At 36.6% G+C, this 27,790-nt stretch overlaps 4 protein-coding genes across 4 annotated transcripts; 1 reads left to right on the top strand and 3 right to left on the bottom strand.

The window, feature by feature from the left end:
• Positions 1-547: 547 nt before the first annotated feature.
• On the bottom strand, positions 548-3,211 carry LOC108224808 (large ribosomal subunit protein bL35c-like). The gene is made up of 5 exons (XM_064080219.1): positions 2,927-3,211; positions 2,558-2,656; positions 2,294-2,410; positions 1,035-1,091; positions 548-640 (listed from the first exon to the last, which is right to left on the bottom strand). Exons 1-5 carry the CDS (start codon positions 3,209-3,211, stop codon positions 548-550), a joined length of 651 nt encoding a protein of 216 aa, XP_063936289.1.
• LOC108224841 (nuclear pore complex protein NUP43) lies at positions 612-9,363 on the bottom strand. The gene is made up of 7 exons (XM_017399575.2): positions 8,671-9,363; positions 8,291-8,360; positions 7,710-7,944; positions 4,254-4,327; positions 2,927-4,137; positions 2,294-2,410; positions 612-1,091 (listed from the first exon to the last, which is right to left on the bottom strand). Exons 1-5 carry the CDS (start codon positions 9,300-9,302, stop codon positions 4,084-4,086), a joined length of 1,065 nt encoding a protein of 354 aa, XP_017255064.1. The 5' UTR covers positions 9,303-9,363; the 3' UTR covers positions 612-1,091; positions 2,294-2,410; positions 2,927-4,083.
• Positions 9,364-11,061: 1,698 nt separating this feature from the next.
• On the top strand, positions 11,062-24,419 carry LOC108227268 (protein REDUCED CHLOROPLAST COVERAGE 2). Its single transcript, XM_017402324.2, has 23 exons — positions 11,062-11,699; positions 12,125-12,186; positions 12,276-12,368; positions 12,782-12,854; positions 12,954-13,262; positions 14,292-14,356; positions 14,520-14,651; positions 14,743-14,784; positions 14,869-15,387; positions 15,498-15,655; positions 15,838-16,348; positions 16,589-16,651; positions 16,756-16,857; positions 17,577-17,897; positions 17,979-18,071; positions 18,166-18,267; positions 18,362-18,466; positions 20,505-20,638; positions 20,764-20,947; positions 21,150-21,281; positions 21,368-21,480; positions 21,647-21,731; positions 21,856-24,419. Exons 1-23 carry the CDS (start codon positions 11,630-11,632, stop codon positions 23,914-23,916), a joined length of 5,529 nt encoding a protein of 1,842 aa, XP_017257813.1. The 5' UTR covers positions 11,062-11,629; the 3' UTR covers positions 23,917-24,419.
• Positions 24,420-25,589: 1,170 nt separating this feature from the next.
• On the bottom strand, positions 25,590-27,404 carry LOC108224329 (S-adenosylmethionine decarboxylase proenzyme). Its single transcript, XM_017398895.2, has 3 exons — positions 27,281-27,404; positions 27,045-27,180; positions 25,590-26,890 (listed from the first exon to the last, which is right to left on the bottom strand). Exon 3 carries the CDS (start codon positions 26,758-26,760, stop codon positions 25,675-25,677), a length of 1,086 nt encoding a protein of 361 aa, XP_017254384.1. The 5' UTR covers positions 26,761-26,890; positions 27,045-27,180; positions 27,281-27,404; the 3' UTR covers positions 25,590-25,674.
• Between the last annotated feature and the right edge of the window lie 386 nt (positions 27,405-27,790).

The raw sequence follows: 27,790 nt of genomic DNA, 5'->3' as shown, positions 1-27,790 counted from the left end.
TTTATCACTTTTTTGATATTTACTTTTTTTAATGTATTTTATTAAGAGTACCGAATATCTGAAACCGTCCCATCTTGTTCCAAATTTTTGGAACAATACAATACAGATATATATAATAATGGTACAATTTTGGTTCTCAACATTTTGAATATCCGAAAATTGGGATGGTTCTGGAAATCTCACGAACCCCGGCTTTACCCGTACCGTACTCACCCCTGCACAAAACAAAACAATGAATATTGGTTCCTTTTTTTCTAAATTGTTTTGCTTCAATTATAATAGACCTCCGATTCTAATTTCGAAACCATGCTGGCTGCTGCACTGAATTTAAAATATTCATGATTAGGATTTCCTTTGGATGCCACTAAACCACCAGAGACTGATTCATCTTTGATATGGATACTTGGTTACTGTCAAATCACTAAAGAAACAGTCATGGGTACCGGTGGGAAGAGTTTATTTAACTTATTGTTTTATAACCGTTGGATAATATATTCAACGTGCCATCGACCTTTTTTTTTCCTCCTGAACAACTAAAATATGCATTTTAGTCGTCCAGTGGAACAAAATCGCTGAACGGGCAAAAAAAAAGACCATAGAAGCCATGAAGATGATAAAGCAGCAAATCAGATACACTAAGCTACACAAATGTCGAAGAAGAGATACATTTTTTCAAACTTAATCCACTAAACATTTATATGGCAACTCAAAAAATAGCAGCTTGACCTGGAAAGGTAAGGTCAAATCAGGACTTCCTGTGAAGGTCTGATGTAGTGATGTGTAATGACTAATGACCTTTTTATCTTGAGCACAAAAGGCACTATTCATGATGAGTTGCAGAAATGTGAGCTCCAGTAAGCACTTGAGCACTTAAAACATGTAATGAACAAAAGCTTACTAGCAAGATTGTTGTTTGAGCAGGTGGTCATTTACAACAAAAGAGACAGTTTGCCCTTTGCACAAATATTGAGAACCGCCGAGTTTACATTTGGTTAGGTCTTCCATGATACATTTGTCTACTTTAGTCGATTTACCTTCAGATAGGGCAATGCACCAATCACATTGTTGTAGTCACTGCGGTCAACTTGTAGCTGTGCAGGAAAACACAAATGATAAGATAGGAGATAATAGACTGAAAAGCCGTAGCAAGCAAGAAATTACAAGGAGAATAGACTTTAAGGTACTCGTCCTCGGGAAATTTATTATGTTATAAGTCTTAGATTATTCTTTATATTAAGAATACTTGATAAGAATTCTCATTATAATTCTTGATTTATGGAATGCGCTTATGTACTGGAAAAGTACAAAACGTTCGTGAGAAAAGCCGGTTATTAAACTGTCTAAAGGCAAGAACCTTGGGACATGATATAATTCTTTTAAACTTCACGAAGATGAAACTGAAATAACATTTATGAGCTTCAAATTGTCAAATATGTTGGACTTGCGATTTGCAAGGTTATACCTAGTTGACAACCACAAATAAACTACTAGTATCCAAGGCCAAATGCTAGACAGATCTAAAATATCAATGCACAACAAAGATAAGTAAATGCATTGTAAAACAAAACAATGAGACAAACATATTGACAATATTTGTCTGGTGCAGGGATGACAGATTTGGGTTTCAGGTCAAGCTCGTGTTTGTAAACGGCTCAATTTTGGGCCAAGCTAAAACCACTAAAATCGAATGATTAAGTTCGAAGGGATGAAATTATGAGTCATTTTGGTGTCACCTTCAGGTTTTGTCAAAGAAAATCTGGTGGCGAATCAGGTCGAGTTGAGTCATGTTTCAGGTCATGTGTTATATTGCCACCCCTAATCTGGTGTAAATCGAGGGAGAGGGATGCCTGCACTCGTAACGTTTATGGGCAACAAAGTATTGATGTATTATGACAGATGATTATATAAGCCAACTCTAGACAAAACTTTACACCACCAACAACACTTCTCTTCCACCATTCAATAACAAGAATATAATAATATCGCACTCAGGTTAAGAAACAATTGTCCCAAAGTGAACCTTGTAATTTTGTTTGAATATCTCAAACACCAGTTATGGTAAATGACAATGGAAACCTAGTTATCAATATAGAATTCATGGCAGGAATCAGAAGGTGCTGATTTTTCCACCAAAGAAGGTGGCCAATATTAAGGAATAATCGAACCTTTCTTTTTTCTGCTTAGCTTTATTCCATACTAAATTAATTTTTAAGTCAATCAATAGCAAAACAGTCTAAAGCCATTGAAGGTTTTATAACACAATCTAGCAAAACTATCCATTAAAACAGTGTACCATTTTGGAAAGCCTCAATTTCCTCTTATTATTCTTCTTTGCAAGCAAATGTTGTTTCCCAGCTCTCCTCCTTATAATCTTCCCACTTCCAGTCACCCGGAATCGTTTAGCAGAAGCCTAAATACACAATAACAGAAAATCATAAAACAATACAGACCCAGATTCTAAAATACAGCACTTCCGCTTGTAATTCTTAACATGTCAATCTGTATCTGCGAGTAATAAACTTTGAAAATCAATAGAAACAAATATACAAGCACAAACGAAAAACATTATGATAAACAAAGTAACAAACACTTTCATATCACATTCGATATCAGTGATTCCATCTGTATACTGGGTGATGTCATTTCTCAATCCCATCTGTATAATTGTGTTGATAATGATGTCAAGTTATAATCTTTTTTTTCCAAAATCCAATATTGTTATCCCTAAACCTACACAACCTCTCTCTCTCTCTCTCTCTCTCTCTCTCTCTCTCTCTCTCTCTCTCTATATCTCTCTCTATCTCTCCCTGCCTCCCTCTCTCTCTATCTCTCCCTTCCTCCCTCTCTCTCTCTCTCTCTCTCTCTCTCTCTCACACACACACACACACATACAAGAGAAGCAGAAAGAGGGTGAGAAAGAATTGACCTTGTGGGTCTTCATTTTATAGCCTTTTGCGGCCACAATCGAAACGGGCTGAGGATTATTACCGCTTGGAGGAGAAGCAACAGCAGAAAAGAGGCTCCGGCTAGCAAGTGGTTGGCACTGACATATACAATGCGAAGAAGACAAGGAGAGGCTGACTGAAACTTTCTTGATTTTAAAGCCTGAAAATTTCACAACCCCATCTGAGTTTTTGATAACTGGCTTGTTCAATTGACCGGAGTTAGCGAAATTAGCGGAGAATTTTGTGGTGCAAGAAGCCATAGCCATTGCCATGGAGTTGGGCTTTTTTAATTTTTAATTTTTTCGCTTTGTTTTGTTTTCGAAATCTGGCTATACGATAGGGAAGGATAATGTTGGGCCCTCATTTCCTGTTACTTGTGGTGTTTTTATGCAAGCTAAAAAATAAAAAAATTAAAATTAAAATCAATTTAAAAAAAGAAAGAAGAAGTCTGTGCACATTATTAATATATAACCACAAAAACAAGAAACAAATTTAATAACATGAAACAAGAATTAATTAAAAATTAATTGAATTGATTAGAGATTAATTAAATAATCAAATATTCAATCAATCTGCCAAAATACGGAACAAGAATAATTATAATCCGACGGTGCGGACAGGAATAATCATGATAATTTATAACAATAACAACGATACTAGAATAATATGATAAACAAGCAGGATGTAATTTTCATCAATTTCATGGTTTGGGATTGTCTACGTAACCTCCTGTTGTTCTCTTTAAACAATTTTAGTATCTTTACACAAAAATCTTTTTATTTCCCACTAAAAGGTAAATCAAACCCATAATAAGATCTAAATCTTTCTCATCAGAGTTCCATATTCAATTTGTTTACACACAATTAAAGCCACAAGATGATTACACAGAGATTGCAGGAATTATCTATGGACTATGGGTTATATTACAGAATGCATTTTACTAGGTCAGTTTTCTCTTGAGGAAATTAATGATTATTACCCCCCAAAGCCAGGAATCTTTACAAGTTCCTGTTCAAGAATAACAAATTTTCAGAATCCAATAATCGGAACTGGCCAACCAGGCTTCTTCAAAGTGTAAGAGGGAGGTTTTGACGAGAAATGACCCAAGGTACTTCAACTCCAAGTCCATCTTCAAAATTTAAGCCCTCGACAATATTGCTACAGACTCCCATTCCATGCTACAAATTACATCCTGTAAAAAATAGAAAAGTTAACATGTGCACGGTACTTTACAGGCTTGATAAGTTAAATATAAGATAGAAAAGCATTTATAAAGGTGCAAAACCAAATACATTTTTCAAAACATACCGAGGGATTTTGTCTGTCAATGTCAAAGCAATTGATAGCACACGGTTCTACTAGAAGCTCAATGGGTTCTTCACCTGTACAGTACAGATTTCACCAGAATTAGTCCAAAATGAGCATACATGTAATATGATTTCCATGGAAATGAAATCATAAGTTCACAAACAAAGTCCATCACTACGAAACCTAGACTAAGAAAGAGAGGCCTTGAGCCCAGGATCATGCAGAAGAACTTAAAATATATAGAAGCAAAGAACTCCCTCTGTCCAAAAATGACTTCATTTCAGTTTTTCACTGTGATAAAACACAATCGATCACTAAACCATAAAGTAGGCTTACAGGGCATCTGAGTATATATCTTGCAACAGATATTTATACCACATCTAAGAGCAAGTCCAATGGTGGTGGTGCTAAAGTAGGTGCTATTGCTATAATATAGCACCCAAGCAAAAAACTCAACTCCAATGGGATGCTAAACTTGTATGTAAAATAGCAAAATGCTATACTTGGTTCTATATAGATGGTGCTATAATTGCCACATAAGCATGCAAGTGACAATATGCATTAATAAAGTAATAGCGACAAATAAAGTTATGTACTTTAAGATTATGTAATTAGAATATAGCTTTATTTGGATATGTTTGGTGCTATTTCACATTTACCATTGGACCATAAGTTCTATTTTAGCACCAAAAATCACTTTTTGGTTTCAAATTATAACAATAGCTACATCTATTTTAACATCACCATCTACTGTTATAATTTGAAACCAAAAAGTGATTTTTGGTGCTATTTAGAACTTGTGGTCCAATGGTAAATTCAAAATAGCACCAAACATATCCAAATATAGCTATATTCTAATTACATAATTTTAAAGGACATAACTATATTTGTCACTATTACTTTCTTAATGCATTTTTGTCACTTGCATGCTTATGTGGCAATAATAGCACTATCTATACTTGGTTCTATATAAAGAACCAAGTATATAGAACCAAGTATATCATTTTGCTATTTTACATTCAAGTTTAGCATCCCATTGGAGTTGAGTTTTTTGCTTGGATGCTATATTATAGCAATAGCACCTACTTTAGCACCACCATTGGACTTGCTCTTATAGGCAGTACTTCTTCCAAAAATTCATTGGCGGTCCAATTTACTCGGCTTATCATGGATTTACAGAATTTCAGCAGCCACAAACATCATAAAAAGTTTTTCCAAAATCAAAAGAAAATAAATAAATAAATGTACATATATTTATATATATGAATCGCGCTCAACAGAGAACCAATCCTTAAAATAGAACCTTAAAACCACTAAGGTTTTTCTGCGAAACTCTAAATTTCAAATAGACTTTCATGATCCAAATCCAAATACATGTTTTTTGCATCGTTGTGTGTGTCCAAAAATAGTTTCAAACTATAATACATAAACACAACATTTTTTGCATGTGCAATTCTACTCCAAAACCCTAATTAATACTAGAAATAAGGCTAAGGGTTCTAAGAATTCTTAGGCTACGGGTTCTAAAAGGAACATGACCCATATATATATGTATGTATGTATGTCTACACACACTATCTACTAATGACATTAAACCTACAAGCCAACGACAAGTCTATTAGTCGGACTTGATGTCCGCCCAAAGCCTTATCTTTCTTTTCATAACAAAATTGCATAAAAACCCTTCTGAAGTTTCTGGTCGGACTGGGTGTCGGGTAAAACCCATAGTTGTCGGACTAAATGAGTCGTTGCTCGACTTTTTCCAATAGAACGACTAGTCGACTAGTAGACGACTGTATACAACATTCTACATCATGGGCTGATAAATATAACAGTATATATGGTGGCTCTATGTTTTATTCAGAGAAAACCTACAACCATAGACTAGGGGAGAGCATGGGCGTTTCGGCTCGGTTTTCGAATAAAACCAGACCCGTAACCATATGTCTTCGGTTTCTAAAATCGAAAATCGCAACCGCCGGTTCTGAATCGGTTTCGGTTTAAAAAACCCCGGTTCAGTTATAATCGGCTCGGTTTTGGTTACAAAACCTATAATTAAAAAATTAAAAAATAATATACAAATGAGACCAATTGATGCGCGCAATCAAGAGATAATAATTAATACAATTACTGATGTCATTTGTAAATCAATTAACTTACTCAACTTCTATGTTATGTGCATTACATATGCTTTTAAATGCCTAGTATTATTCTCTAGTTGATTTACAAAATCCTACTTCATCAGTGTGTATAATCCCGACAAAATTACCAAGAATTGTAACTTGACCAAGGATGCAAGGACATAATATTGAAGAAGTTAATGAGGGGCCTAACCAAGTTGTCAGTGAGATTGATGAACAAAATCGTAATTTTGTGAGGGTTGGGATGATTGTATTATCCACATGCACTCTATGTTGACACTAGATAGCCTTCTAAAGGTAATGGGAATTGAAGCTCATGTATCCTCAAATGAAAAGTATAAATTAATCATCTTTGCTCCATGAGTTGATTTTAGTTTTTCCAGGATTCTGATATATCAACAAATGATGCAAAATGTTTTCAACTAAAAAGAAGTGTACATGAACAGAAAAGCAAATATAATGGATAAGTAACTTATATATATATATATATATATATATATATATATATATATATATATATATATATATATATATATATATTATATATAATATTTATTATTTTAATAACCGGTTCGGTTCAGTTTTTATCGTTTCGGTTGGGAGGTATAACCGGAACCCAACCATATAAATCGGATCGGTTTTTATTTTTCGGTTCGGTTATATACAGATCGGTTTTTTCCGGGGTTTTTCAGTTTTGGTTTGGTTTCGATGTCAAATCGGTTTTTTGTTCATCCCTACCATAGACTATTGTTACCCGTTAATCCAGATATTATGGTTACACCACCTAACACAAATTCAACAACCACCCACTAATACAAACACAGTTACCATTTACCACAAACAAACCAATAAATTGGTGGATAAACAAACAATAGAGCCCGCTTTAGTTAACAAAGTTGATTCCAAAAACCTTCCTTTGCTTTTCCTATATGTTCTCTCTAAACAATTAACTTGCACGGCTGTGAAGACAATCCAGTCTTAACGATGGAACTAAAATACAAATCTCCTCCATAATAGTTGCACAACTTAGTTACATGACCTATATCATGGAACATACGAGTCTAAATATATATGCAATAACAAATTTATTTATGTATCTACTTGTATATTTTCACAATATCATTTAGGTGGAAAAGACGATTCTTTTGAGTTTTGTGCTACAAAGCATAAACATCTTGATGGAGTTGACACACTACTGTTTACGGGGAAATCGTGCTCCAGCTGGTAATTTATGATAACCATTTAGCAACTTAAAAGTTGTAAAACATGTACAACAATGAAAGGTCTGGTGCATACTTCATCAGAAATTCAATACCTTCTTCAGTTACAGCAAGGATTCCATCTTCCGAGCACATCATTACGGGTAAAACACGTGTCGATGAAATTCTATGATTTGAAGAGCGTGTAAAAGTGTCATACTGAACCTCCCAAACCTCACTTGCAGATAGTGAACGAGCTGATGCAGCATCTTGCCCAGCCCCTGAAAGAACTATTGGTTGCTGGGGCCACCGAATATCCCATGTAAAAACAGTACCAGAAGAGCCTCCTGCCTTCAAACGGAGAAACATATAAAACAAAATGATTGTAGATCATGGACTTAAAAGAAGACTGAAAATCTTGACACACGGTTGACAGTTGAATCTGGATCAAGCAAGAATAAGGAGGTGAAGTTGTGAACACATAACGCAACATAAATAAAACACGTGTGTCCTCTTTAGAATTAAACAAGATACTAAGCAACTATTAACTTCCCTTTCTAATTAATATTAGTTGCCTAATTATCAGAAATGTTGTGCATATAAAATTGACAATGCAGAGCTTCCAATAAATCCCTGATAATTCATATATGTGTGACTACAGGTTTGCCAAAGTGCATTACTGATGCAGGCAACTTACCAAGCAAGTGTGTTTTCGTGATGGATGGATGTCTATGGAATGCACAATCCCGGAGCTAGCGCCCTGATCCCTGCAATATCATCATCAGCATAGTTCATAGTACCAACCGAACATTGTAGTAGCAACTTCCGTAAAAGGAAACCAAAACAATTACTCTGAAAAAGCATCACAAATTTACAACATCAAACCACCGAATTATCTATGGAACTAAAATTGCAACTTACCAAAAGTATATATTAATCTAAAGCATTAGTATAAAATAAAAATCAACGAGCTACACTATATATCAGCCATTGTTATTAAAGATCGACAACTAAACTAGATCTAATATCCATCCAAAGAATCAATGCACACACAAAATAGTAACATTTGAAACTCACCAATTCCCCTTAAACTGAGATACCGCTGCACCCGGCTTCCTCAAATCCCACCACTGCACACTAAACCCCAACCCACCCGTAACAAACTCCGTCGGACTAGCCCACTTCACCGCACTATACGACACCAATCCAGCACTATCAAACACCTTCCTAACACTCAACTCCCCCTCACCAACACTCACCAATCCTACTCTCCCATCCTCCCCAACACTAACACACTCCAACTCATTTCCCCCCAAGTCAATACACGAAATGGGTCCCACGTGTAAACTCTTTTCGGGCACGATATGCTCCGACCCATCAAACCCAACCTCCACATTATCCACAAACAAAAAACGAACCGAACCCGAAAAACTCGAGGCCGCGATCAGGGGCTTGTGGGGGGTCTGGCAGACTTTGAGAGAGGATGTGCGGGAGGCCAGTTGGAGGGAAGATAGGGGGGTTAAGATAGAGGGGTTAGAGCGGTTTAGGGCACGGATTTCGAGGAGGGAAGCGTCGGAATTGGAGTCGGAGACCGCGAGGAGGATGAAGCGCTCGAAGACGGAGAGAGGGGGGAGCCAGCGAACGGCGTCGATGTAGGTGGATTGGGGGATGCGGTGGATTTGGAGGGTTTCGGGGTTGTTTGCTGCCATTGTTAGGGTTTTTGAAAGAGGGGTTTTAGAGGAAGAATATAACGGTTGAATAATACTTGCATAGTTGCATATATATTCCGACGAATTATTTATTTTTTTTTATTTTAAGGAATTGTATTATAATTTTTTTTAATTTATTTATATAGGATTATTATAATATTTCAAAAAACATTATATTTTAAATAAATTGAAATATAATATTTATGAAATGAAAATTTTTATCATTAAGATAAATACGCATTCATGATAAAGTTCATTTAGGTTGATTTGATAAGGGGTGTTATGAATTCGTGTCGCCATAGTCTACAAGGGTATTGCATGAGGTGGGGGTTAGTGTATTGACGGTTGTTGCCAAATGCTCCAGTTTGATATCTCCGTTTCACATTATTGTCGTCCATCATCGACAAACGGGAACTGTTCAAGTAAGTCTCATGTGAAGAAGGCCATGGGTAGGGCTGTAATTCGAGTCGGGCGGCTCGCGAGCTCGCCCGGCTCGAACTCGTTTAAGTGGGCTCGGCTCGACTCGATTCGTTAAACGAGCCGAGTTCGGGCAAAGGTTTCGGCTCGTTTAATTAAACGAGCCGGCTCGACTCGACTCGTGAAATTAAACGAGCCGAGTTCGGGTAGAGGTTTGGGCTCGATTAAGTGTAAAATTATACGAGCTGGCTCGCTCGACTCGTTAAAACCGGCTCGTTTAGCTAAACGAGCTGACTCGACTCGACTCGTGAAATTAACCGAGTCGAGTTCGGGCAAAGATTTAGGCTCGATTAGTTAACAGAGCCGGCTCGGCTCGGCTCGATTAAACTTGGCTCGAATTAGGCTCGGCTCGAAACTCGCCCGGCTCGGCTCGAATGACAGCCCTAGCCATGGGCTAAGATATCTTAATATTATATCACACACTATATTATTTATTGTGCACTAAGCCGGGGGTCTTCACGAAAACAGTCTCTTTGCTTTAAGGGGAGGGGCAAAGCTGCGTACATCTTATCCATCTCAGACCCTGCTCTAAGCGGGATATACTGAGTATGTTTGGTTTGGTTTACCAACCAACTCGGTTCACAAGTAAATAATTTGATGAGATAAAATATGAAAATGATCTGAAAATTTCCAAGTCAATGTAAAAACGACTTGAAATTAAAATTTTGTATTTTTGTGAATTTAAATAATTTTATTTAATTTGAAATTGACCCGTTTAACAATATATATAGACTTGACATATAATTCTGAATATCTTTCTTTTAACAAAAGTCTTCATATAACTATTTTTAACACTAACATGTTTCATTTCAACAAAAACACGAATCATTACGTAACATTTTCTAACTCTAATATGTTACACTAAAAAAAAATTCATACGTATGAATATATACGAAATATGAAAAATATGATGTAAAATTAATTGAATGATAAATTATCACATATTAACAACAAAAAAATATTTATAAGTAGATAATTAATTGTAAAAGCTAAATTTTCGTGAGAAAATATAATCAATTGGTCAATAAAATTTAATTAAAATTTAATTTATTAATATTAAAACACTAATAAAATGATGTTAAAATCTAAATTATGTATAATAAATTACGAATTTTATAACCGCCGAGTTTTTAGTAATTATTAATCACAATATATCACAATTCTCGAAAGTCCATTAGATTAGATTATTAACACCAAACGCGCTTCGTAAAACAATACAAAATTACAAACCCAATAATGATTATACCAAATAAAGGCCATGAAAAAATTGGGCAGGCTCAGGGACAGAAAGTTACAAACGGAGAGATAGAGCAAAGAACGAGAGGGCCAAAATCCTTGCTCATTTTTCTCAGCCAAGGATAGATTATGGAACCAACTAGCTATTAGCTAAGCTTCTCGGGCTTACCTTATCCTATCCGTTCCATCTCTCTCTCTCTCTCTCTCTCTCTCTCTCTCTAATCTCTCCCAAATCTCTCTCCCTCAATGCATATATCCTTTCCTCTCTCTCCAGTACCTATTCTCTCCACCTTTCTCTTGGCCCCTCCCCTCCTCCTACACATTCCTTTTCTCTACTCATCATTCTCGCTTCCTTAAACAGTAAACTTGCTTACATATATATAAACATACATGTACAAAATATGCACACTCCAAACCACTATAGCAATTCTTTTGAACATATGAAGATAAAATAAAAAAAGTTCACACTTCAGTTTTGTACAAGATTTTGTAGTGGATAGAGATTTTTAGGAGTGCTTTAACTGTTATGTAACGGTTAATAAATAGTATACACACAGATATATAGCTACCCATTAAGCCTGTGTTCAAGAAACTAGCTCGGAGAACTCAGCAAAATGGCTCCAAAAACCGGGAAAACAAAGCCTCACAAGGCCAAAGGAGAGAAGAAGAAAAAAGAAGAGAAAGGTTAGTGACTACGCTTTTTATTTGACTTGAGTTATAAGGACATGTTATTTACTTAAAAGCAGCTTATAATATATCCCAGAGTTACATGCGTGGGACTGTAACTTATTTGCCAGTAGTTTGTCACTGATGTATTAATTTGATTATTTAGTATTTATTCACCCATGAAATTTGAATTCTCGACTTCTTATCTTATTATTATTTATGAAAAAAATATGAGTTGGCTATGAACTAATCATGCATATATTTCCCGATATTATTTGTGATATTATTTAGACTTTTCGAGAATTAATGTGCTGTGTAACTAGTCATTCATATGTTTTTCGACACAACTAGTAATATTTACATTTTTCGAGATTTAGTGTACTCTGTACCGTCACTGTGTGATGAGCATAGAATGTGTGTTAATGAAGATGTGAAATTTGCAGTGTTGCCCACTGTGATAGAAGTGATGGTGGAAACGCCAGACGGTACACAGCTGACGCTAAAGGTATGCCCGAAAATTACATTGTGACCACCTTGTGTACTTGCTATATCTGGATGCTTTTAGCTGATTTAATTCGGGCTTTTTTCTGATAGGGAATATCAACGGACAGGATCTTGGATGTGAGGAAGCTATTAGCCGTCCACGTGGAGACCTGTTATCTCACTAATTATTCATTCTCACACGAGGTAGGCTCTGGGCGGTTCATAAGCCCAAAATGTATTCTCATGGGCTTTTTAGACCCCGGGTCGGAGAAGGAATTTAAACCTTTTTTAGTTATTTTAAATTTTTTAAATAATAATAACAATATTAAATCTTAAAATAAATTATAAATCATTTTATATATTTTTTAAAATACGTGTCAAACAGTTGAAAAACTAGAGAAAATATATATTCATATAATGCAGTGTTAAATATCTAAATAAACTGATTTTAAAATCATTTTTTGCCAAATTACATTTTCGTGAACTATAATTATTGAGTATTCCAACCGAAGTTTAGATCTTACATCAGTTACATGTATATATTATTTGAAATTGTAGATAATTTATCTTCAATTAATTATCGATTTATATTTGGATATTCATTGAATATTTTAAAGATTCGAGGAGCTAAACTGAAAGATTCGGTAGAAATCGCGACTCTGAAGCCATGCAGCCTCGCCATTGTTGAAGGTATATTTTCTCGTGAAGTCTCTGATTTTTAAAATTTACTCCGTATAATTTATTTTATTTTTAGTATTAATAAAAATGGAATTTATTATTTTAATGCAGAGAATTACAGCGAAGAATCGAGCGTGACACACATTAGACGCCTCTTGGACATTGTTGCATGCACCACATTTTTTGGCGGTTCGTCTTCTCCTAAACCGCCCGGTCGGCCTGTTCTTAACGAACCCGGTTCAGTTGAACCGCTATCCGGTCTAGACAGTGCCGGTTCGACTGAGAAAAAATCGACGGCAAACGGCGTCAAGTCGCCGAAGACGGACGGTGACTCGGTGACGGCGATGATGTGTCCGCCACCTAGACTTGGGCAGTTCTATGACTTCTTTTCGCTTTCTCACCTCACTCCACCTATTCAATGTAAGCTCAAATATGTACTTCTGTACATTTGCATGCATGGCTTTATTTCCGGATTTAACCGAAGCTATATTTGAAAGTTGAAATCAACAAATAATTTGAATTCTTGAAAGTAGACATGTAAATTGAAACGGAGGGAGTAATTGAAGGTGCAGATACGTAAAACCCAATAAAAGCGCCTTCCAAAGAAGATAAAAAAAAAGGCGCGCTATAATTCATTCTATTTTACTCAACTGTTACGCAGAGTTAAAACCCTAATTACTAAATCCCAAATCGTTGATTGCTGCACATCTGCACTTAATTTGGCTTTGCAATGGATTGGTACATATGCGAACGAGTGAGATGCACAAAGTATGAAGCTACTGAGTGCCCTAATTATAAAGATAATTCATTCGATTTTGGGATAGCAACGATAATTAGGGTTTATAACCGCGGAGAGATCAATGACAGGGGGTCTAAATTGGAGGTTAAAAAACTTTATTTTGATGATTAATTTCAGTCTCGTTGCTTGTATAATTGTGTGTATATGCGTTTGTTTTGAACGCTGGTGATGGTGTGAGGACGGAGTATGGTCGGTGATGAAGAAGGACAGAGGGATGGTGACGGTGGGTGGGGTTCCGCCGCGGCGGCTGTACTTTCTCCAGGGTGGTTTCAGGCGGCTGTTACGGAGGAGCTGCCCCGTGTGATTACGGGATTGAACAGGAAGAGGTGCGGGATTAAGGAAGAGGGGCAGGACATGGGTTATGTCAGGGGAGAAAAGAAAGTGAGAGTCTGGGTGGGTGAGGGATAGTGGCGCGGTTGTTTGAGAGAGAAGATAATACAGGGTATCATATAGAGAAACCAGTTATGTTTTTGCGAAATTTAAAATTCAGCCACAATATCGTAAATGGGTGTAAAACGTAGCCACACTCTTGAAATTTCTCTATTTCTACGAATACAAAACTTGTTTGTGATTTACCAAGTGTTGTTTTTAGTTTTTTTCTTTAAAAAAACCACAGGGAGTACTTGTTGACATTATCCTTTACAATGCAGATATCAGGAGATCAGCTAGACCATTTCTAGAGGATAAAACAGATGATGATTTCTTCCAAATTGATGTGAGAATTTTCATTATCTTTTGGTGGAATTAAGTAGCGAAATTATATCTTCATCTATCTTTGGCATGCGTTTAGTGGACAAGGATGAATAAATTGTTGGACTGATTATCGTATTTAAGTAAGCATTCAGAGGCAATGGGTGAAATTGTACAATTCTATGCAGGTCAGGGTCTGCAGTGGTAAGCCAACAACGATCGTTGCTTCTAGGAACGGATTTTACCCAGCTGGAAAACGCAATCTTTTGAGTCACTCGTTGGTGGGGTTATTGCAGCAATTGAGCAGGGTGTTTGATGCCGTGAGTAGTAACTTGTTTAAATTTATGGAATGTATGGCTGTCTTTCATACATCTGATGTTGATATTAATGTTCGGGCTAATTGTGTTTCAGGCATATAAAGCTCTCATGAAAGCGTTTGTCGAGCATAATAAAGTAAGTTCACCATAATCACCTTGTAGGATTACTCTATGCAGGCAGGAATGTTGTAATATTTGTCTTGGTTGTTTGTTGTTTCAGTTTGGAAACTTGCCTTATGGTTTTCGAGCCAACACATGGGTTGTTCCTCCAATTGTTATTGATAACCCATCTCTCTTTCATCCACTTCCCTTGGAAGATGGAACTTGGGGAGGAAGTGGAGGTGGACAAGCAAGAGATGGCAAGCATGATCAAAGGGAATGGGCAAAAGAGTTCTCAATTCTTGCAGCAATGCCTTGTAAAACTCCAGAAGAGAGACAAGTTAGAGACAGGAAGGCCTTTTTACTACATAGCTTATTTGTCGACGTTTCAGTCTGTAAAGCAGTTGCAGTCATTTCGAGTCTCATCAGCAACAGTCAAAGCCCTACTCCTAGTGCTCCAGCTTCACATGAGGAAATAATTGGAGATCTACATATGTTAGTGACGAGAGATATGTCCAATGCAAGCACAAAACTCGATGGCAAGAGTGATGGATGTCGGGTTCTAGGAGTGTCAGAAGAAGAAGTTGCAAAGAGAAACTTACTCAAAGGCATAACCGCAGATGAAAGTGCCACAGTCCATGTCAGTATATGTTTTGCTGCACCGTTGCATTCATCATTTACGTGATTGCTGCTGTTTGAATCGTTCCTTTGCTTGGTTCTAATATGTGGTTAAATTTTCTTGTCTTTCAGGATACTTCAACTTTAGGTGTAGTGGTTGTCAGACATTGTGGATTCACAGCTGTTGTAAAAGTTGCAGCTGAGGTGAACTGGAATGGAAAGCCCATTCCTAATGACATTGACGTAGAGGACCAACCGGAGGGAGGTGCTAACGCATTGAATGTAAATAGGTCAGTCCAAGTTCTTTAATTTGGAAGTCAGGTTATCAAATTTTGTTCCATAGTCGCTATTAAGCTACCATATAGTACTGCATACAGACCATATATAGTGAACTGGGCTACAAATTTTTTTTTCTGATGCAAAAGACTTTGTTTACTTATGTTTGACCTTTCCTTGCTTTTTTACTTCACAGCTTAAGAATGCTACTGCACAAGCCATCCACACCTCAATCGTCTGGTGCATATCAAAAGTCACAGACCACTGATGGTGAAGATTTACATTTTGCTACATCTTTGATAAGGAAAGTATTGGAAGAAAGCTTGCTGAAGTTGCAGGAGGAAGGCTTGAAAGAAACAAAGTCTATCCGATGGGAGCTGGGAGCATGTTGGGTGCAACATTTACAGAATCCAGTTTCAGGGAAATCAGAATCCAAGAAGACTGAAGAATCTAAGGTCGAAGCAGCTGTAAAGGGTCTTGGGAAGAACGGTGGATTGCTGAAGGATATTAAGAAGAAATTGGATGAAAAGAATAGCAAAACTGAACAAGGAAAGGAGGCGAATAGCTTGGACCTGCAGAAATCATCTGGTAATAATCAGAAAGAATCAGAGAAACAAGATGAGGAGAAAGAAAACATGTGGAAAAAACTGCTTCCTGAGGCATCATATCTGCGCCTTAAGGAATCAGAAACTGGTCTACACCTTAAGGTTGGTTGAGTGATTTTCTATACACTACTTCCTCCATCACAATTTATTTTCCTTTTTTATTAGTCTTGGGATGATCAAATTTGGAGGACTATTAATTGTGGAAAAATACATCTGTGAATGCTATTTTTTATAGGTTGACGACCTAATGTAGTACATCTCTGCTCAAGAGGTGATATAATATAACAGTCTCTTGGTAACATATACCTGCTTGTTCTTATATTTTGTTGGTTCTGTTTGCAGTCACCTGATGAGTTAATTGAGATGGCACATAAGTATTATGCGGAAATTGCTCTTCCAAAACTGGTCAGTTACGTGATAAAGATATTCATATTTCTACCTTATTTATGGTGTTGGCTGCTAGAGAAGCAGCATGCCTTTTTTACTTCTGCAACTTCAACTTTTGCCAGGTAGCAGATTTTGGCTCACTTGAACTTTCACCAGTTGATGGAAGGACAATGACAGATTTCATGCACACTAGGGGTCTAAGAATGTGCTCCTTAGGGCGTGTGGTAATTGCTTCATTTGACATTCTAGCTTAATCCTCAATATTCATATTACTTGTGCCGGTAAGACACATGATTATCATTTGATTATGTAAAATGCAATATTTCTCAAGTAGAATTTCGAAACAAAGAACATGGAAGATGAGAACATTGGACAAAAGCTGATATGTTAGAAATTCACTTGTATTCTATAAAATCTAGCAAACAAACAAAATTACTGCTCTCATTCACTAGTCTATGGTTGCATTGTGGAATGTTCAGGAAGGCCATCATGGTATGCACAGAGGGTGTACATAATAATCAAGAGAGCAGAAGATTAATATTGTAGGGAGTATCAAATCTACATCCTTGCTGATGTACTTGTACGAAAGCAGCACTACAAATAAAATTCTAGCGCATTAGTCTTTGGACTTGCTAAGAAGAACATTTGGGCCCGTAAAATATCATTATCAATGCATTTCATATAAGACGTCTCTAATGTTGCGAACCACTGTCTGGATTTGAAAATGAATCGTTTCAACGTATTTTTCTTCTACATTTTTACCCCTAGCTAGGTTCTACTGCATTTTTGGACCAAGGTCAATGATTATATTTTTTGACTTGTTTGAAGAACTATGACTGCTCGTACAAAATCAATGCATTGAGAAGTTTCAATTGCTCTAACAACTTTTGGGCCTTCACGAAATCGGTGCTTGCTGTAACCATCTTTCTTTCTTTTGCATCAGGTTGAACTTGCAGACAAGCTCCCTCATGTGCAATCTCTTTGTGTACATGAGATGGTTGTTCGAGCTTACAAACACATAGTACAGGCTGTTGTTGCAGCAGTTAATAACTTTGCTGATTTGGCTGCTGTAATAGCGTCATGCTTAAATATGTTGCTGGGGACACCATCTGGGGACAGTTCTAATGCAGAAAATGACAGTATAGACACATTGAAGTGGAAGTGGGTGGAAACCTTCCTTGTGAAGAGATTTGGATGGCAGTGGAAACACCAAAGCTCTCAGGATCTCCGTAAATTCTCTGTTCTTCGTGGGCTTTGCCAGAAAGTAAAGAATTTTTCCACTTAAAACTCCGTGTCTACTGAATTATTTCTTATCCAATACTCTGACGCAATAATTCTCTATTAGGTTGGACTTGAGATTGTTCCTAGGGACTATGATATGGATTCAGTCTCACCTTTCAAGAAGCTAGATATTGTGAGCATGGTTCCTGTATACAAGGTATCATATACATTTTGATGATTTTTTTAAATCAATTGGCAATGAAGTTCAACTGTCATATCTTCGGAACTTTTTGGCAACATGATTATTGTAGCATGTTGCATGCTCGTCTGCTGATGGAAGGACTCTGTTGGAATCATCTAAGACTTCGTTAGACAAAGGGAAATTAGAGGATGCTGTAAATTATGGCACTAAGGTAACAGACTATCTATGTTTTCTTTAACACTGAATTGTCTATTGTGTAGTTAAGTGATAAATTCAGTGAATTAATGTCATCTTTTATTTTGCAGGCACTTTCGAAACTTGTGGCGGTATGTGGCCCTTATCATCGAATGACAGCAGGTGCATATAGTCTTTTGGCTGTCGTCCTCTACCATACTGGGGACTTTAATCAGGTAAGTTTTTCTTGGCAAATGAGATTCCATTTCGGGGAAGGAGTGAGAGTTAGGTGACAATCTAATGTCATCAGACATTCAGACTAGAACAATGACTGAAACTGAGGCAATGCTTCCACAGAAACAATAACTTTGTTTAATTTACTTTTTCTTCCTTGCCTTATCTGATCTGAGACGAGTCATCTATACTATATTATTAAAGCCGAAACATTAAAAGTTTGGTCGGTCGGTACTTGGGCCGCTTATCCATATGACTAATCTATTTTTTTAATTTTGGGCCGAAACACAGGCCTATCCATATAATCAATTATTCTTTTTAACTAAAAATTTGGTCGGTCGGTACTTGAGCCAAAATATGGACCTATCTATATAACTAATCTATTTTTTTTAATTTTGGGACGAAATACAAACCTATCTATATAATCAATTAGTCTTTTTAACTAAAATATGTTATCTTTTTTACAATTAAAGCCAAAACATTGAAAGTTTGTTCGGTCGGTACTTGGTTCGAAATACGAACCTATCTATATAACTACTTATTATTTTTAACTTTGAGGCTAATCTATATAACCATTTATTCTTTTTACTAAAATATGTTATCTTTTTTACTATTAAAGCCGAAATATTGAAAGTTTGGTCGCTCGGTACTTGAGCCGAAATACGGGTCTATCTAAATAACTAATTATTATTTTTAACTTTGGGCGGAATACAGGCCTATCTATATAAACAAATATCTTTTTAACTAAAATATGTTATCTTCTTTATATTTTCTAACTAAAAAATTCAATATTCTAAATGATCATCGAGGAATACAATAATTATCTTTTTAACTAAAACGCATTATCTTTTTAATATTTTTTAACCAAAAAAAAACCGATCTTCTACAATTAACACAAGTAATATATATATATATATATATATATATATATATATATATATATATATATATATAATATTATTAATATATAGTTATTAATAAATAAATAGTGATATTTTTCGACCAAAATATATTAATGTTATTTTTAAATACTCTAATGGTCTCAATTTAAAAGTAATATTACAAATCTATGCTATACTATCTATTATTGTACTATTAAAACCGAAATATGAAAAATTCAGTTGATCGGTCGATCAAGTTTAATAAACCGTTTCATATTCGATCGATGAACCTCCGTAATTTATAACAAATTATAATATATATTTTTTATTGTCTATTAAATCAAAACATTAAAATTAGGTTAGTATTATATCAATATTTGAGTTTACGATTCCCTTTAACTTATAATATGTTTTATACTATATTATTAACTATTAATAACTAAATATTAAAATGCTAATTGGGTTGTTTCTATCTGGGTTTATGGGTCTCCTTAAATTATACTCCCTCCGTTCTTAAACATCTGTCTTTTGGCTTTTTTGCACGCATATTAAAGTTTTGACTATATAGTTAAAAATTTTATTTTTAAATTTTTTTTCTGAATAAAAATATTATATCAATACTTTTATTCATAAAAAAAAATATTTGAAAGTAACATTTCTAGCTATGTGGTCAAGGTATCTTAAAATGTGTGCGAAAAAGTCAAAAAGGCATATATTCAAGAAAGGAGGGAGTAACATGTAAAAAATATATTTTAACATTCACATTTAAAAATATATATTTGACCTAATTATAAATTAGTTTTGAAAGATTTAAATATTAAGAATTTATTTAGTTGTTAAATAAAAGTTTTTCTAATCGCATTATTCTATCACAATTTTACTTTCAATAAAATTCGTTAAATCTAAAATATATACAATAAAATAACAAATATTATAACCGCCCGTGAATGCACGGGTTTTAAGCTAGTTATTATGTAATAGGCATTACAGTTATCAGCCCATGTATAATTTCCTTTTAGAACACTGGATAAGTCATGAAATCAGTGACACCTTAAAAAATATAAATTTGTTCCGCGCTGCAGATCTTATGCTCATGTGCTAATTTGAATTTTTAGTGGAACTCAATGTCATTCCCCTATTTTTGGTCTTTTTAAATCAGGCTACCATCTATCAGCAAAAAGCTCTAGATATCAATGAGAGAGAGCTTGGACTGGACCACCCAGATACGATGAAAAGTTATGGAGATTTAGCGGTTTTCTATTACAGGCTGCAACACACAGAGTTGGCCTTGAAGTATGTATATGTGTATTCCTTGTTCTTGTAATGTGTTATTGTGTTGGAATGAAATTTTCACCCGTATATCATAAAACACATTCTTATGCTATGGAGACGGGTACTTTTGTTTACTCTATCTCTAGGTATGTCAATCGTGCACTGTATCTTCTGCATCTAACATGCGGGCCTTCTCATCCAAACACTGCTGCCACATATATCAATGTAGCAATGATGGAAGAAGGTCTAGGGAATGCACATGTTGCGCTAAGGTACCTTCACGAGGCTCTGAAGTGTAATCAAAGACTACTTGGTGCTGATCATATACAAGTAAGTTCATTCTCTCTGAAGTAATATTTCTAGTAGGTCAAGTTTAATATGTCTATGTAACTACTAAAAGAATTGCACCTGAGGTTGCGTCTCACTCTCACAGAGTCTTACCTGCTTCTCCCTTGGCATGTCCGAACAATTTTTGGCTCCAGCAGCATGCACTTGTATTTTTGTTCTTGATGTGCTTATCTTTAATTTTCAGACAGCTGCTAGCTATCATGCTATAGCCATTGCTCTCTCTTTGATGGAAGCTTACTCCTTAAGTGTTCAGCATGAGCAAACTACTTTACAGATATTGCAGGCAAAGCTTGGACCAGATGATCTACGAACACAAGTAATTTCTTACATGCTTTTAACGAAGTGTCGTATTATAAGGTGATTATTCTCTCCAATTAATCTTTAAATATCTTATGCCTGTAGGATGCAGCTGCGTGGCTTGAATATTTTGAATCCAAGGCTCTGGAACAACAAGAAGCTGCACGGAATGGCACCCCGAAGCCAGATGCCTCTATCTCCAGCAAAGGTCACTTGAGGTAAGATATATGTCCTCATCAATCTTACATAATTATGGGAAAATGTTACTATGATGGTAAAAAACTGATGCATTGGTCCTACCAGGCTACCATTTGTTCACATAGTGTTAGTTCTCAAACCCATGGTATTTTACTAAAATGAAGACCTTTTTCTCTCATGGATCAGTGTATCGGACTTGTTAGATTACATAGCACCAGATGCAGATATAAAAGCAAGAGATGCCCAGAAGAAGCAAGCTCGTGCAAAGCTGGTAATTTTCTGATTGGCACACCTTTTCCCTCCAAAGAAAAAAAACACTCTTGTGTTTTAAAGAATATAAAAACAGGTCAAGTTCTATCGTTATTATATACTAAACAGTTTGTGTCTTCATCCAGCTTAAAGGCAAACCAGACCAACTTGAAGAGGCAGTTGCAGATGAGTACCAAAAGGATGAAATTTCACCACCAGGAGACCTCAATAAGACAAATTCTACTACTGACGAAGAGAGCAAATCTAAATCACTAGACGTTTTTCAATCTCAGTCTGCTGACGTGATGCCTAATAAATCCGAACCTGTTCTACATGAGCAGACTGGATTGACCACATACAGTGACCTGCAACCAGATGACACCTCGGATGAAGGATGGCAAGAGGCTTTTCCTAAAGGTCGCTCACTGTCAGGACGTAAATCATCTAGTTCAAGAAAGCCAAGCCTATCAAAATTGAACACTACTTCAATGACTGGTACCCAGTCCTCCAGGTACCGAGGGAAACCAACTAATTTTACATCTCCAAGAACAGGTTCAAACGAGTCTGCTGCTTCTGCTCTTCCTGTTTCAAAAAGTTTAACAAAGAGTGCGAGCTTCAGTCCAAAATTAAAAAATCCTACAACACCTGCTGGAACAGAAAAAGTACCCAACCCAAAGTCAGCTCCAGCTAGCCCGGCTGCAGCTGAGCAAGTTGCCAAGCGCGCTCAAGTTATTAATTCAGTTAGTGTAGCAGCTGCTGGAAAGCTTTTTTCCTACAAAGAAGTTGCTCTGGCTCCTCCTGGTAGTATTGTTAAAGCAGTGGCCGAACATTTACCCAAGGAAGGTGCATCTGAAAAAAGTTCTGAAGTGACTAAAGAGATAACAGAATCGACTGAAAAAGATTCTAAAGGACCGCACCCCTCAAAAAGTGAAGATTTAGTTTCAGATAAGGAAATGAAGATGACTGTTATCAAAGAACAAGAAACAAAAGTTGATGAAAAGATTACAGCTCTTAAAGACCAAGAATCTGACACCATTCCAGAAGTAAAGATCATATCTGATGATGCCACAAAAGTAAAAACCAATCCTGGCTTGGATACTTCGAGTTCTGGTACTTCTAAGAATTCAAACACCAATCTCAAAGGCGAATTGTTGGGAGCAGAAGTAGAGAAATTCTCAGCAACTCCTACAGAATCTGGTTCTCCGGTTGTAATGGTAGACAAAGATGCCTCCAGTCCTGAAGCTGAGACACCGTCCATAGAGAAAACTTTGCCTGATGTAACTGGCGATGGCGGAAATGTTGGTTCTCTGGAAAAGGATGCAGAAAAGCAAGTCAACACGAGTGCTAATTCTGTCCCAGAGGTAACAGAAGGTGATGCAAAAGAGATGACCAAGAAGCTATCTGCAGCTGCACCGCCATATAATCCATCTACTGTTCCAATTTTTGGTTCAGTTGCAATATTAGGCATACCGGAACAGGGTGGTATACTGCCTCAGCCAGTGAATATTCCACCCATGCTTACAGTTAATCCTGTCAGAAGATCACCGCATCAATCAGCAACAGCAAGAGTGCCCTACGGTCCCCGACTTTCAGGTGGTTATAACAGATCTGGTAGTCGTGTTTCACGTAACAAACCTGCGTTCCACAGTGTTGAACATGCTGTAGATGGTAACCACTTCATGCCTCCATTAATTATGAATCCGCATGCAGCTGAGTTTGTACCTAGCCAGCCATGGGTTCCTAATGGCTATCCAGTTGCTCCTAATGGTTATTTAGCTTCCGCAAACAATTACCCCATGTCTCCAGATGATACTCAAGTAGCACCTACTGTGACTCAAAATGATATTCCATTATCTCCTGTTAGTCCGGAAAAATCTCCTTCAGCAACTGTTGAAGTTGCAGCAGATAATAGTGAAGAATCCTCGCATGATGAGAAAAACATCAACCAGGATGTTTCCGAAGAACAGGATCTGTCCGTAGTTACTGAAGAAGATGCAGGTGGCGCAGAATCAGGTTCTGTTCCGTCTCTATCCAATGATAAAATTGATCAGTCTGTAGCTGAAACCAAAACAGATACCATTGCACCTTCAATTCATGTTGCTGCCACAGACAAAAACTGTGTGAAAATTCCGGTTGAAGAGAAAGCAGACAAGCGCTGGGGAGATTACAGCGACGGTGAAACTGACATTGTCCAGGTTACATGCTAAAACTTTTTTTTTTAATTTCTCGGAAATAGAACTGGCCTGTCCCTAGATCAGTGTTTTGTTACTGTTGAGAGACGAATACGCCATTAGGAAGTCAGTAATTTCTTACAGAACTTCAAAAGGGGAAGGGTGCATGATAATCTGATCTGCCTCGATGAACCAGATTTCATAGGTGTTAAAGGCTGCCTTTCAAGTTGATTTTTTTTACAGTGGAAGCATCTTCAGCTAGCTTGCGGATGATTTTATTGTTTTACTTTTCCAGCCTCACAGTTTTGTTTTGTTTTTGCGGGTGAAATGATTAGATTGTGAGCAGCTTGACATTAGCAGGTCATATTCAGGAGTGATGACTGTGACTTAATTTTGAAACTTTACTAATTTGTAGTATGGAGTTTTTTCCACTGTTATTGTTTATTGTGGATGTAATAAACAGGATAATCCCACATTTGTGACAATATGGCATTGTTTATGAACAGGCTACTATCCTTCAGCCTATTTACTGTTTGACATATAGATTGTATTGTTAATCATGGTTTATGTCGTATCTATTTTCCTATGATCTTTGATACAAGCCCGTCCCGCTTACCACAAGTCGAGGATTAGAATGTTAAATAAAATGAATGTGTGAGTGTGTTTTTTTGTCAGGAATGTGTGTGTGGTTTTTTGTTACTAATGTATGTGTGTGTTTAATTATGAAAGAATTCTATTATTTCTGACATTTTTGAGGAGAGGAGAGTTATATTGGTCCCGTTAATTTTTACTAGACTTAATTACTTAATGCGTATCAGAGTTGTTATCATTTTGATACAGAGCAGAGACAATTACAAAGAATTCTGCAAGAGACCATAACAAGTCTCCCAATTCTCAGAATACTGAGTTCTGTGATATGGTTGTGCCTGACGGGCAGTGCTCCTGAACTGTAAAACTTGGTAAAAATGTTCCTTTTTAGACAGTTTCAGCAGTTCATGAGTGAAGTTGCTCCTGTCTTCGACAGGGGTTCGATGGTTGTATTTAATTAGAATCTTTTTGGAAACAACCATTCATAAAAAATGGAAATATTATTTTAAAAAATTATCACAATTTTAGTTTTTTTTAAAGATATCACAATTTTAGTTATTTAATTAATTTTAAATTATGTTATGAAATCTGTTAATATTCAATCAATATTCTATATTATATTTAAAAATCTGATAGAGTTCAATTAATATTATTTTATTATTTAATCCCGGCAAAAAAAATTAATATTATTTACTCTATTAAGATATATTGTGACAAATGAATTTTTTTTAATTTCATAAAAGGTGGATAATGTTTGATAATATATTTTATAAAATTTCATCATAATTTATGAAAATTTGAGATTTTAGAATTAAATTTTAAAAATTCTACATCTATATTTTATCTTTACACAAAATCAAAATTATATACAAAATCATTATTAATTATATATTTATTTCTAATACTACAAATAAACTAAACTGACATCCCAATTACTATTTGAGTGAAAGCAGAAGCTTTCTTTTTGTCAAAGGAAATTTTTTTTTTCTTATATTCCTTAACCAATTTAAGATTTATTTTTAATTTATAATTAATTTTTAATTGGCCTGTCTGTTCGAATCAAGTAAGTTACTGGAATTTCCAAAATCCAAATTAACAAAACTCACAAAATGACAACGAAATTCCATGAAATTATGCAAGATTTTATTCATGACATAACAACGCAGTAACAATTAACATTCAGATTCAAACACAAACAACTCAGAACTAATGAAACAATTTGTCTCCAGCCTCAGTAGCCTCCTCAATCTCCTCAGCAAATCTCTCCCTGCATTTCAAAACCGATTTCGGCGACACACCCCTCCGCTTCTTCTCACCAGCACTGAAGCACAAATACACAATGCAGCCTCCACCAGGCAACTCCTGTTTAACCCCGATGTTACACTCATATCCCCCAATCTCACTACTCCACCAGTCATCATCATTTCCATTGCTAGTTATTGCAATGCTGAACTCATCGGGCCTGAAACACTCGAGCACTCTTTTCACCAGGTCCTCGAAACGGGATGTCGAGGGATCGAACCCCATCGCCTCATAGCTGGCGTAGCTGAACCCGTCCTCGGGGGTTACATGGATTGTGGAGTATTCTGATTTGTCAATTCCGTTCATTGAGTAGCCGCACGGCTCGAATTCGAAATCACATATGGTGTGGCTGGGGAGAATGTTCGAGATCCCCGACATTTTCGTCATTTTGGAGCGGGTCTCAGGGGTGTTGTAAAACACCGCGGCTTTCTCGCGGGCTAAGCCTGTCATACACATTTCCACGGTGATTTCGTTTTCCGGTGGGGTCTGTGGGCCCGGGTGCGCCACGTAGACGTGCCAGAAGCGGGTCGGAGAACTCGGGTCTCCGAGGATGAATGCCGCTCCGGATTTGAAGTATTGGTTCAGGAATCCGACTTCTTCGGAGAAGCTGCGGTGAGGGGCAGGCTGGGTATTTTGGAAAATGAATGTGCCCCTCGAGTACTTTACCGAGTTGACTCGGAGTGAGATGGACTCGGCGAGTTTGAGAATTTGTGGGATAGATAAGAGCAGTTTAGTGGTTCCACATGTCTTGATGACGATCTTGTAGGGGAAAATAAACAGACTCGACTCGGATAACACGTACGAGTCAAACTCCGAGTTGGAGAGCTGAGACACAATAGTGCAAGCAGCTAGCTCGAGGATCGAGTCGATTTGAGAACGAGTCAAGACTCGGAGACCCGAACCGGTCGGGTCGGTAAAAACAGATGACTCGGCAAAAGTAATTTCTAGGCGCTTCTCGTAGCCCTCGAAACCAATCGGTGAAACAGTCATTTTTGGGTGCGGTAAAAAGTTTTGAAAAAATAAATTTAAGAACGAGATCAAAAAAATTGGGGATTTTTCGATTTGCGAGATTTAAGAAACGATTAACCCTAAAAACTAATCAGGATGGCTTCCTCGCGCACTGCATACACAAAATCAAAATACAAAATCAGAACATCAATCATCATAACAAATACAACAATCAAACGATCAATTTCAATCTCGATAAATAAAAAAAATCTCCGATCCCGATGAATTTCATTCATCGAGATTTAATTACAAATATGAGGACTTACGTCGGAGTAAGCAGCGGATCTGAATTTCTGGATGCCACCGTTAGGACGAATATCTTCGATGCAGTAACCAAGAGGAGCTTCGTATTGGACACTAATGGCTGCTTTCGTCTCCATCAGTACATCAACGCTATAATTTCTGCAAAATCAAAACAAAATTATCATACAACAGAAAAAACACGGTGAGATCTTGAGCGAATTATATATATATAACAGATCTCAAATGTTTAAACACTTACAATCAGATTCAATGGTGTGGAGAAACAAACAAGGATTTCTTGAAATTATAGATACAGATTTTTGTGTGTATATTGAACAGAGAAAAGTGGCTATTGTTTAGGTTAAAAGTGAGGAAGAGAATGCGATTACTTATAGAATAATGAAAAGCAATAGGTCATTCCCAGCTAGGGTTCTGGTGCGTACACGTGTCATTTTTGACACGTGTCAGTTGGTAGGGGAAGAAGGTTCGTGAAGATTAGTGGTGTTTGTTACGTGGGATGGGAGCGCGTGAGGGACACGAGTGGATGAGAATTGCTGGTACGAAAAGCGTGTTCAGAGGTGTGGGTGGATAGCATGTGAGATGTTTGTGGCCACTAATTTGATTCTATCCCAAATGGGGAAATTCCATTTTTATATGTTGTGGCTGTGGTGATGCCACGTTGGATTCTCGAAAGATGGGCCATCACGGGTTTTGTTTTAACGTCAGGATTAGTTGCTCAGCAGTCAAGAGTCAGAACTTGCCTCGAAGC

Source organism: Daucus carota, chromosome 6 (assembly GCF_001625215.2).
Source record: "Daucus carota subsp. sativus chromosome 6, DH1 v3.0, whole genome shotgun sequence".
In the NCBI taxonomy this organism is placed as follows: domain Eukaryota; kingdom Viridiplantae; phylum Streptophyta; class Magnoliopsida; order Apiales; family Apiaceae; genus Daucus; species Daucus carota.
This window is presented reverse-complemented; position numbering and strand designations above follow the sequence as displayed.